This window comes from Polistes fuscatus, unplaced genomic scaffold (assembly GCF_010416935.1).
Source record: "Polistes fuscatus isolate 324 unplaced genomic scaffold, CU_Pfus_HIC Scaffold11, whole genome shotgun sequence".
NCBI classification, from domain to species: domain Eukaryota; kingdom Metazoa; phylum Arthropoda; class Insecta; order Hymenoptera; family Vespidae; genus Polistes; species Polistes fuscatus.
Genome location: NW_025113009.1, coordinates 4,348,651 through 4,361,162, shown reverse-complemented (window position 1 = coordinate 4,361,162; position 12,512 = coordinate 4,348,651). Strand labels below are relative to the sequence as shown.

Below are 12,512 nucleotides of genomic sequence, written 5' to 3'. Positions count from 1 at the left end.
CGAGACATCAAACGAATATCTTATAGATGAAAAAATTCTAAACAACATAATATCAAAATAATAGACAGACGCGTGATTTTCACCTGATCGATGAATCACAACCTCTCACTACCCTCCTCTTTCTCTCTCTCCCTCTCTCTCTCTTTTTCTCTCTATACGTTGTTGTACGACATAGCGTGAGGAAAAATAGTGAGAGAGAAATCGTGCGTTTGATGTCACGGCAAAAGGGAACGAGGCGCGACGAAAGGGGGATAGAAAATACAGAGAGAAAGAGAGAGGGGTGGTGAGTGGCGAGTGGGTGGTTGACTGGGTAGGTGAGGTGTACAAGGGGTTGTAGTTTCGCGTCGGTCGGCCGGTCGGTTGGTCGAGCGTAACCACGTTTGTCTATACTCACCCTGTAGTCCTCTCACCTCTCCCCCACACCAACCCCCTAGTTCCCTCTCTGCTTTCCCCCTCCTCACCCCCTTCTCCCTCTCTCTCGTTCTCGTTCTCTTTCTCCGGGTTCTCTTTCCGCACCCCCTTATTCCGCGCTTAAACGTTACAATTATTACCGGAAAAGCGCTGCACACGCATGCGGTAAACCGCCGCGGAACCACCAACGGAATTACATTGATATTAGTATTGTTTCGGCTGGGAGATTAATTAATTAAAACGCTCTTCTATATACGCGCCACGACCCTTTCCCGCCTACTTTCCCGCCGCTCGTATTTCCCCATTTACTATATACGTACATATATATGTATTTTACCGTATGCGTTCGTGTACGTGTATGAAAATTTCGTATGTGGTGCAACAAATTACTGGGTGGACGAAAATCGACCCAATGCTTGGGGACCTACAAAATCTGAATTTAAATTATATCTGTCATAGGATGATGATATTTTTGTAATAATAAAATAATCAAATAATAATATATAATTTAATTGTTATATTCTTACGATAAAAATCCTTTTGTAGATTCGATAAGAATATTTCTTGTTGATGTTGAATAAAATTGTTTGAGATAAACGATAGCTCGTTAACGAGATATCGGGATAGGTCCGATGCGATTATTTCTAAAAATATAACGTTGAAAAGGAAAAAAGAACAAAATAATGGAAGATAACGAAACGAAAGAGAGGAAGAAGAAGAAAAAAGGAGAAAGAAGACTCACCCTTTTTGGAGTGGAGAATATCGGCGGGATCAGGCGGTAGCGCTGTGCAATGGCTCGGACTCAGACTAGGCTGAAGACTTGGAAAAGGGCTTCCCGCGCCCGACGGATACCTTAAAAATCGAATCTTCTTTATTTTCTTGAACCCTTCCTCGCGCTTTCTTTACTTTAAAGAATATCATATTCTTTAAACTTACAATTGGATAATAATTTTCCCGTTTAACGGTTTAACAACAATTGCATATAAAATAATGTATAAGCAACAAGTAATAATTGATCAACGAAAAGTTAAAAGATGATTGTTTTCAAGAAGAAATTTTCGATAACTCACCAGGGATTAGGTCTTGGCCAACCAGTGGTCTGCCCGTTCAGTAGCCTGAGCTTGTCGTAAACGCTCTCGGCAGGACTTCCGGCACCAACGCCGACGCCAACGCCAACGCCAACTCCACCAACACCCTGTTGCTGTTGTTGTTGCTGTTGCCTTTGTTCCTTTTGCGCTGCCAAATTTCTCAATACCCTGTTAATGGACGAAACCTGAACAAAAACAGGCATCGAATAATTCAATCATTAATAACGAAAGAAGAAAATCATATCATTTTAATAATTATCGATACTCTATTAATGATAAATAATAATAAACACACAGTTGAATTGATATATCGAAATATCGAAGAAACTGGAAGATAAGGGTAGCAGTAAGGTGGTGGTGGTGGGGCGGGGGTGTCGGGTAAAGATAGAATTTGTCGAAGGTCGTGGAAGAAGAGGAGGAAGAGGGGGAAGGGGGGTGTCGAACGAAGGGACAGGTGTAGGAGAAGAAGAAGGAATCGGTGGATGTAGGAAATGTAGGAAGGAGGAAGGTGGGTTTGAGCGGGGGTGAGAGGGGGGAAGGGGAGGTGGTTAGAGGTGGAAGCGCTTCTGCCCGATGAAATGCGACGAGAGAGCGGTAATTAAAACGATGCGGTGAGCGCTTGCCGATGTGTGTACCACGAGGGAGTTAATTACCTCCGCCTTCAATTATATCCGTCTCGCGCCACTCCAAGGGGACTTTGGCTTCTGCCAACGTAAGTACGCACTCGCGCGTCTGCGCCACTTGCGATTGGGTGTAAAGCGTAAGGCTACGTTGCCTGTTAGGTGCTTGATATATGAACTGATTATATATAAATGTCTATATACTACTATATATTAGTATATATGTATGTCTTATGCACCCAAAAGAGACTATTCCACTACTCGCACACTGCAAATTCTTCCTTTTCGCGAATTGATGCGCCGCACACAGTGGCGTAGCACAGGGAATTAGCTAATTTACTGAGATACGTGAACTGATTATATATAAATGTCTATGTATATATATATATCTACTTATAGTATATATATTTTATGCGTATAAAAAAAGAAGACTATTCCGATATACTCGCACACTGCAAATTCTTTCCTTTTCGCGATTTGATGCGCTGCACTACCTGAAGGTAGAGTGCACAGGGAATTGGCTAATTTACTCAGATCCGATTTTTTATTTTCCACGTTTCTTTTTTTTCATTTACATTTTTATCCCTTGCGACATGGTAATAGCTTGACGCAAATCAGTGTTCCATTAAATAATATGACGTATAAAACGTACTATAGATACTATCGACTAAACAACTCACGATTTCAACTCTTTAACCTGATAATTTGAAAGTCAGCGTGAAACCCAATGGATAAAACGGAACCCAATGCGGGTAAGCTGTGTGCTCGGATTTACCGAATCCCGATTAAAGCACCTTCTTTATTTTACTCTTTTATCCCCTCTCTATTTCTCTCTCTCTCTCTCTCTCTCTCTCTTTTCAACAACTTTTCTTTTCCTCTTTTTTCTTTTCTTTTTGTCTATCTCTCTTGCCGCCCTTGTTCAACTTCTTTCTTTTTCTTTTCTTTTCTTTTCTTTTCTCGAACCTTCTCCCTTCTTCTACTTCTACTACTACTTCTTCTTCTTCTTCTTCTTCTTCTTCTCGTTTCTTTCCTCACGCAGCAAGTTCCATCGCTTTTCGTCGTTCACGTCAGTTGCAGCTCGCATAAATCTCGAAGAAATCGTGAAAGAATTCAACGAGAGTAAGTAGAAAGAAAGAAATAAAGAGAGCGAGAGAGAGAGAGAGAGAGAGAGAGGAATATATTTTCTTCCTGGCGACGATAGTTCCCTACAATTTATTTTCTCGCACTCCTCTTTATCTTTACCCCATCCCATTTTACCTTCTCCTCCTTATTTCTTTAAAATTCTTTCTTTATTTGTCTTTTCTTTTTTATTTTTTTTCGTCTATTATTACTAATATTATATTTTTACATTTTCTACCTCGCACAATAATGAAATTCTTATCTTTTTCTCTTTACATTCGAATTCAACAAGATAACCAAGAAGACACACACACACATAGAATAAAGATAGAAAGATAGAAAGAGAGAGAAAGAAAAAAAGAAAGAAAAAAAATAAGAGAAAGAGAGAGAAGAACATTTCAACGAGTGAGATTGGCCACAGGATATTTTCGTTCCCTGGGGTTTGTTAGACTTGGTGTCAGGGGTCCACAACGTTGAAACGAGCTGACATCTCGGACCCACGAGTAGCAGTGGTGTCGTCGGCTCCTCCTACTCCCTTCTAACCCCTCTTCCCCCCTCCAACCCCTCTATCATCCACACCCTTGTCGTCATTCCCCCCTTCTTTTTTTCTTTTTTCGAACGAACGACACATACACTAATACCGGTTACGTCACAAACATACCTACGTGGAAGACATCATCGGAACGTTTTCCTCTTCTTGCCTTCGAAGAGTACCCTAATGTTTCATATTATTCTTAAACACGAACTATCAAATAGAAATCGAACAACAAAATTGTTATTATATTTCTTTTTTTTCTTGTTTAGCTTGCTATAGGGATTTTAATACGAATTATGTAATTCGATCACACGGAGAAAAAGATTGGATAGTCGATGCGTAATACTTATCAAATATTCTTTTTGCATTATGTTCGACAACACTAGTATTTTCTTTTTTCTTTCTAATAAAACAAATTTAAATGTTTATTTTTATTTTGTAAATATAAGTTCATGCACATTGTAAAATGTAAATCACCAAAAAGTATATATATTTTAATTGAGTAAATAAATATAAATAAATATAAACTATGAGATAATAATAATTATTTAAAAAAACAATTGCTCAATTAAAATGTTGATATAAACGTATGCATACTACATGCGTATTATAAAATAACGAAAAGAAAAATAATCGAGATTAGGAATAAAACTGAAAAGAGAATAATTATGCGATTATTATTAGATATTAGAAAACGATATGATATGACGTATAATATAAAGTTTCTAAAGCTCATCGAAAAGTCTACAACAAACACAGCCTGGCGACAAAACGTGTCTCGTACGAATGAATGAAAAAAACGTCGCGGTTAAGAAAGAAGGGCCCTTGCGATAAAAGTTGAACGGGCCTAAAAAAAAGAAGGAAAGAAAGAAAGAAAGAAAGAAATAGAGAGAGAAAGAGAGAAAGAGAGAGAGAGACTGTCAGTCAAACGACAAAATCCGGCTTTCCGTTTGACATCGAGTGTCGCCATACCATTTGACCGCATTTTGATTGACGTATACCGCAAATATAACGCGTTCCTCTAGATAGATTTCTGACGTGTGTCAACCCTGTTAGGTTTCTTCGTTCTCCCTTATCCTCTCCCGGCCCTTTAACGATTATTGGCTACCGCTTAAAAATTCATCCTCACAATGCATTTATTGTTGTGATATTCTTTTGATGAAAAAGACGAGTACCTCTACTCTACTTTTGAAAAAAAGAAAAAAAAGAAAAAACTTAACGAAACTTCTAACTTACGACGGTTATTATATTTTTTCCTTTCGTCGCGTTAAGTGGGACCACTTAGTTCGATCGTACGCGTTTGTTTTGTCGTTTATTATGTTTGACGTTAGTTAGGATTTTTTTTCTTCCTGTTTATACCACTCGACAATGAATATTCGAACTCGAATAATTACACGTTTGTCTTGAAATTATTTATCGTATTTTTGCATTATCCATTTTTGTAGGCATCGATAATAGCACGTGTAAAGCAACAATCAAATATTTCATATTAAACAATTTATTTGACGAATAATTATTGAAATAATTATATAATTTATTTATTTGATTGATATAAGTTAGTGTTTCTTGGATTTAGCACATAGGCTTCATATATATATAAATGATGTATATGATAAGAGAAAGTATATATTTATACGTTCGAATGTGTTTTAACATTGGCGTATCGCCGTAACGCATCGCGATATAACGCGGCAGGAGCACAAAAGGACCGTGAATATTATCCTTTGGTCCGTGCATAAAGGACGACACGCGGCGGGGGCTTAAAACACGACGGGAGAAAATAAGAACCCGTCGTCGACGGACGGATCGATGAAATTAGCATGAAGCGTGAACAATCCAAGAGGGTGGAGGATCATTCTTAAAGAGGGTGACACCACCGTTAGATAGAGACGTCATAATATTGTTCTCCACTTTCGATTTTAAGATCATTTCTTTTAACATCGAATTATCCTCAACTTTTTCACCTTTCAAATCACTGCAATCCTATCAAACACATTTTTGTTTTCCCTTTTTTACTAAATTATTCCTATTTTTCTGAATATTTTAAATGATCGTCGATTGTTATTTAAATTAACAAAATTTCAAATTTATTTGGATTATTTAATATGTAGAAATTTGGGACAGTTCTAATAGTAATTGGTTACAAAATTGGGACTATTGTATTCTTACAATTGCATGACTAAAAAAGAAATGTTGTACGATAAGTGCATAATTACAGAATAAACAATATCTGTCAAATTTTTATACAAAATATTACTCCCTTTCCTTTTCAATTACTTAATTATTTCTAATTAATTCAAAGTGTGAATCATGCGTTAGAAAAATAAAAATATTCATTAATATCATTTAAGCGTATGAACAATTTATCGAAGTAAATAAAATTGATGATTATCGTATTGTAAAATTATTAAAAAAAAAGAAAAAAGAAGAGAGAAAAATATGGTATGAAAATTTTGGGACGTATTCTTGCAAATTTGACGCGCACGTGTCCAACCCCTCGTACTCATCAGCTTTTTTTACGATCGTTTATTCGCGGTAGTCGCGTATTTCCGTTCCCTCCTTTTCCGTTTCTCTTTCTATTTTTTTTTTTCTTTCCCTTTTTTTTTTATCCTCCCACTCGCATAGGATACAAGTGTGTGAATCGTGAAGAGCGGAAGAACCGGAGGGTGCGACTCTCTTCTACTTTCCTCCTCATTCGGTCCACTTCCGTTATCCTGAGGGTTCTATTGGGTTCTATACAGAGTAGCTTTATTATGGTGAAAACATTCCGGAGGAGTGGAGTAGGGTAATTCGATGCGCGTAATCGAGACACTATAGCTGATATCATATATATATATATATATGTGTTATACTACTTAAAAAGAATGGTGTATTAAAAGTATATTAAATAAAGTAAAATAAAATTATTCAAGATAATAAAACTATCATTGATTATATTAAATAAATTAAAAATAAGTGATTAGAGATACTCATAATATAATTATTATTCATTATTTATCCTCCTCCTCCTCCCCCTAAAAAAAAATAATAAAGAAAGAAGTATCAAAGGTGGTAAAAGTTTTGTCCATTCTTTAGCTGAATACAAATTTACGGATGAGAGAAATTGTTCGCTGATTTTAAACAAATTCGATTTCTTTTTTTTTTTTTTAAATTATTGTAATATCGATTACGAAACACATAAGTTTGACACTTGACGGCTCGTTAACTTGTAGATCATTTCTAAAAAAGATTTATTAGGGTGGTATGATATGGTGGCACGTGTTACTCGCTATTTCCGCTAGTTATATACGAAATATATTATACTAACATGCTATTAGGTTACCCTTCTCTGTTTTACGATTTAACGTTCTCTGCGATATAAGAAAAAGTAAATAAAATCGCAGGTTATTATAGTAACACCTTCTTGCTTGTTACTCATTCGTCTATTATGAAATAAATAAAAGGTTCGTATATGTGACCTGTAATTCTATTGTTATTTGAATTATTGTTTCAAGATATACGAATGGTGAAATTGAATAAAAATCTTTCGAAAAATAAGTTAAACGTAGTTCACTATAATATATATCTTCGTTTCATTACGCTATGTTTCAAAAACAACTCATTGCAACCCGTGTGTTACGAGTATCAACGAAACACTTTTGCAATTTAATACGCGTTCGAGTTCGTAAATACAAATCGAATGGTGTTGGTCTCACTTAACACATACACATTTATTTATAATTATTTTTATATTAATTCTTTATAATTAATGAACGATATTTTTACGAATGATATTTATAATCAATAACAATCTTAATGATCTTTCAATACTTATATTTAAATCAATCTTATTCGTATTACATATATATAAACAAATTCATTTGTATAAATGCGTATCTTCGAGATAAATGATCAATAAAAATAAAAATTTAAAAATCAAGATTTTTATTACGATTTACGACAATTTCTTACCGAATTATTTCCAATTATGATCGTAACGAATTCGGGATCAGAAAAAAAGGCCGTAGTGGCACGCGTCGATACGAAACGATTCCAAATCTCTTCCACACACCCTACGCAAAGTCAGCCCAGCCCGTATGGCGTGGGAAAGTTGCGACCAGTGTCGAATCGAATCAAAAAAAAAAAAAGAAGAAAGAATGAAAGAGAAACAGAGAGAGAGAGAGAGAGACGAAAAGCATGCAGGATCGTTGAACGCGTGACAGCTCTATTAAAGTATTTTTGCTAACGCTTGCGTTACGAGTTAACTATAACAACGAGATTTCTTCTTATTCTAAATGTCAAAATATATTAAAATTATTTATATATATTTATGTTTTTTTATTGTACTCATTTTAATATTTTCAATGATTAGAATTTATAGTAACGATAGGATGACGATGACGACGATGATACGATTTCAACGATGACAATTTTCTAACGTGAAAATTGACTAGATAAAAAAAAATAATAATCCGATCTTTAGCGAAGACTTACACGACGAATCTTCCTTTCTCCTGTATCGTTATCTCGCGAGCCATTATTCTACGAGATATCACAGTAGCTTTGATTTATCGTCCCAACTACCAAGAAACTTAGCTTTTCGTAGTGTTACTCTCGTCCATGTATCACCTACATTTTGCTCTCACGATCGTTGTTCTTCTTATCTCGACTAGACAGAAAATGAAGAAACTATACGCGAGTTTCAAAAGTGAATCTATAAATTCGATATATAAATTTAATATTATGAAAAGAAGTGAGACAAGAAAGAAATAATCATTCCAAGAAAAAAAAAAAAAGAGGAAAAAATTTATAAAACGCAGAATAATATAGGAATAAAAAAAGAAATAAAATCGTATGGGAGTGACTTATAGAAAAAAAAAAAAAAAAAAACAAAAATAAAAGAAATAAAGTAAGGGGAAAAATATATTCTAACTTAATTACTGTTGTCGGTAACGAATCGTGCTCGTAAATGATCTCCCTAACGCGACGAAATCTAGAATGAAATACCAACAACCCCCCGCCCCGCCCCGCCCTTCCCGCCCCCTCCCCCGAATAAGAAGCACAATGTAAATGTCGTCCTGTGGTTGCTATCAAGGCACAAATTACGGTACTGTGAAGAAAAAAGTAACGAGAGAAAGAATAAGAGAGAGAGAGAGAGAGAGGAAAAGAGAGTGGGAGAGAGAATGAGATGCATGTTCTCCGACTTTAACGTCCAGTCGAGTATACAAAGAAGAGAAAAAAAAAAGAGAGAAAGAGTAGCGCGCTGGTAGAAGAGAGGGATGTAAAAGAGGGTAGTAAAAGGGTGGGAGTGGACGAGCGGTCGCACCAGCAAGCAAGATACAAATTACATTTAAATAGAAGTCGAGGAACGCAAGGTATTCGCAATTTAAACGGAGGGTGGTCTAGAAAGAGAGAGAGAGAGAAAGTAGGAGGAGGGGGTAGTGGGACGGTAAAAGGGTGATTTCGAAATGTGTTGTGAGAATGAGAAGGAAATAGAATTCGTAAAGAGATAAAAAGAGAAAGATAGATAGATATATAGATAAACAGAAAACAAAGAGAGAGAAAGAGAGAGATAGATAGATAGATAGATAGAGAGAGAGAGAAAGAGAAAGCATACTATCAATGAATTTTTATCTCTTTTCATTTTTACCGATGTAAGCTATAATCACGACTTTTAATCCGTATCGTGTACAATATATAGGGTGATACCAATATACACGCATGCTATTCTCTAGAAGATGCTGCAAGGAATAAGAGAGAGAGAGAGAGAGAGAGAGAGAAAGAGATAGAAAGGTTCGGTATTTAACAGCACACTAGGGGTTCCCCCAGAAGTATGGGGGTGGTCGAGGAGGATGCCACGCGTCGAACGTTATTGCCTTGTGCCTGTTCTATCCAACGAAGAGTCTCACCCGGAGAGAGAGAGAGTGAGAGAGAGAGAGAGAAAGAAAGAGGAACCATCCTCTTCGAATTCTTTTCACCAACGAGCTTTCGATGATAGTTTCCGAATAGAGAGAGTGCACTCCGGGATACGCCACGTGCCCGATTTTACACCGTTTTATTTACACCCCTACCCCTCCACTCATCATATCTACCTAGGGAGAAACTATTCAGAAAATGTTTTAATCCAAAAATGTTCACTCCAATGATGATTCCTTTCTCGAAAGCTTCATTAATGTAAGATTTCAAGAACAATCGAGATTGAATTTTGTTTTCAAGCAAATTTCAATTGCATTAAGTTTTCCGTGGGTTGGTTACTTATTTGTCACGAGTTAAATCAAACGTAAATTGTTATTTTTCTTTTCTTTCTTGGAAACGTTATTTTGATTTATTACAAAAATGAGATAAATAAAAATAGAAAAGTATCTGAATGTACAGGTTATACCGAAATAGCGTAGGATCGCGACAAATCGCATTTGTATATACTTCGATATTATACTCTACCTATCTTATCGTTACATATACAAATTTACTGAAAAATCGAAAAGGTAGGTTCGATGGAATTGTATCTCTCACCAATACAAATACCATCCAAAAGTAGTTCCACTTCCATTGCCTTGCGTAAAATCGTATATAGCGTGCCGTTTATCTCGTACGATCGAAGATTTTTCATCGATCGAAGCTAAACCGAAAAGAAATAAAACAAAAATAAAAAGAAACGGAAAAAAGAAAAATAAGAATAAGAATAATAAGAATAATAATAATAAGAAGATGAAGAAGGAGTAGAAGAAGATAGTCGTATAGAAAAGAAATAAAAAAGAAATTCGAGAAAGAATCTCTGATCGGTTGATGATCCCGTTCGTGATGGCGGAACGAGAAAAGAGAAGAGAAATAAATGATATGTATGTGTGTGTATAAATATATACATATATATATATATATATATTTGTGTGTATGTGAAAAAGAGAAGGAGGAATATAGTTTCGAAAAAACTCAAAGATCGTCGATGCGATAGCGCCTGGAGAAGGAAAATGTCCCGAAGACAATCGGTCGGCTTGTAAACCGATATCCATCGTGCGTAGGGTGCTCTGGGTCCGTGTACGGACCCCTCTTGAAGAGGGGCCGGACGAAGGGAAAGAGAAAGAGACAGAGAAAGAGTGTGCGTGCGTGTATGTGTGTCTGTGTGTGTGTGCGCGCGAGAGAGATAGAAGAATATTACTCTTAAGGCCCAACAACAGAAGAGACACACGTTCTCGAGGATCCTGATTGGACGAGACAGCCGCTATACGGCGGTCGAACTTGGACGGCATGGTGTAGGGTTGCGAAAGCAGTCAGCGGTTAAAATGACGTTAACTGCTTCGACAGAGGGTATCCCCACTCTTTCCCCATCTCTTTCTATCTTCTTTTCTTTTTCTTTTGTCTTTTTCTTTGTTTTTTTTTTTTTATTCTTTTTCTTTTAGGTTGAAGTACCAACCTACCTACCTACCTACCTGCCATCTTGCACTTGGTATAGTTCTGTTCTAACAGGATAAAATTGACTTCGGATAATTTATATTTCATTTTAATATTCTATTTAATTTTTTTATTATTTATTTATCTGATATTTAATACTCGATTTCATTTTATTTCGACAATTCAAATGTAACATTTAATAAGATGCAATAAGAAATACATTTCTAATGATCTATTCTTTTTAAAAAGTTCTAATTCTCTAACAATTTATATCGTTTAACATTTCTTTTCCATTTTTGTATGTGAAATTTATTCTGTCAATTTAAATCGATTCCGTGGAATTAAATGAAAGAAGAAGAAGAGGAAGAAGCAGAAGAAGAAGAAGAGTAGAGAAGAAAAATGAGAATCCAGGGAGAATTGTAACGCTCGGGAGCAATATCAGAATGTTGAGAAAAGGTATCGAGGCGGTGAGAACGATGCGGCGGCAGCCGTCGGCATAGGAAATTAATTCCGCGAAAACCCTTCACCGCGGTGCATCGTCCAGCAGCAGCAATGTCGTCGTCCTCGTAGTCGTCGTAGTCGTAGTCATAGTCGTAGTCGTAGTCGTTGTAGTCGTCGTAGTCGCAGTCGTCGTCGACGGTCCGGTGATTAAAAGGGACGTCGGGTATGGCGTGAAAAAAAAAAAGAAGAAGAAGAAGAAGACTTTGCTTGGCGGTAGAAGCGCCATGCTGTTGGATCGACCTAGGGGTTGCAAGGGAGAAGGGGGGAGAGAGAGAGAGAGGAAGAAACGACGATGGCAACGAAGAAGAAGAAGAAGAAGAAGAAGAAAAAGAAGAAGAAGGAAAAAAGAGGCGAGCCAAAAGAGAGAGTGAGAGAGAGAGAGAGAAAGAGAAGGGGTGAGAAAGAGACAGAAGGAGGGTGGGAGAGAGGGGGTGGAAGTTAGTGGCGGGTCGGTGAGAAATACATAATGCAGTAGCCGGACGTCTCCGACACCCCCTAACTCAGCCCTCCGTTGGAGCTTCCAAGAGGGCTGCCGCTTCGCGAGAGGACGAAGGGCCGAGAGGACGAAGGGGTGCATTGATTTACGCGGCCAGGGCAAGCCGAGGGTGTCTCCAAGGCGGACGTGCAGGGGCCAACAATTCACTCGCCTCGGGTTCCAGGAGCCATCCATTACTTTGCCTCTTCCACCCTCAACCCCTTCAAACCTCCAACCGCCCCCCACTCCGTCTTCTCTCGCTCTCTCCCTTTTGCCATTTCACACTATCTCTTTTCTCTCTCTCTCTCTCTCTCTCTGTCTCTCTGTTTCCCTCTCTTTCCCTCTCGTTTCCTCTACTTGGCATTGTTGCGGTTACTTACCGCATCCAACGAGTA

The 12,512-nt window shown here is 37.2% G+C and overlaps 1 protein-coding gene across 3 annotated transcripts in view; it reads right to left on the bottom strand.

Moving 5' to 3' along the window:
* Positions 1-12,512, bottom strand: part of LOC122526483 (paired box protein Pax-6-like) — a 77,231-nt gene that overhangs the window by 31,506 nt on the left and 33,213 nt on the right. For all 3 annotated transcript variants that reach the window (XM_043649911.1, XM_043649913.1, XM_043649912.1), the window contains exons 5-6: positions 1,482-1,684; positions 1,154-1,263 (exon numbers count right to left, since the gene is read on the bottom strand). In XM_043649911.1, the coding sequence (XP_043505846.1) occupies positions 1,154-1,263; positions 1,482-1,684 (313 nt within the window). The remainder of the gene's footprint in view (positions 1-1,153; positions 1,264-1,481; positions 1,685-12,512) is intronic.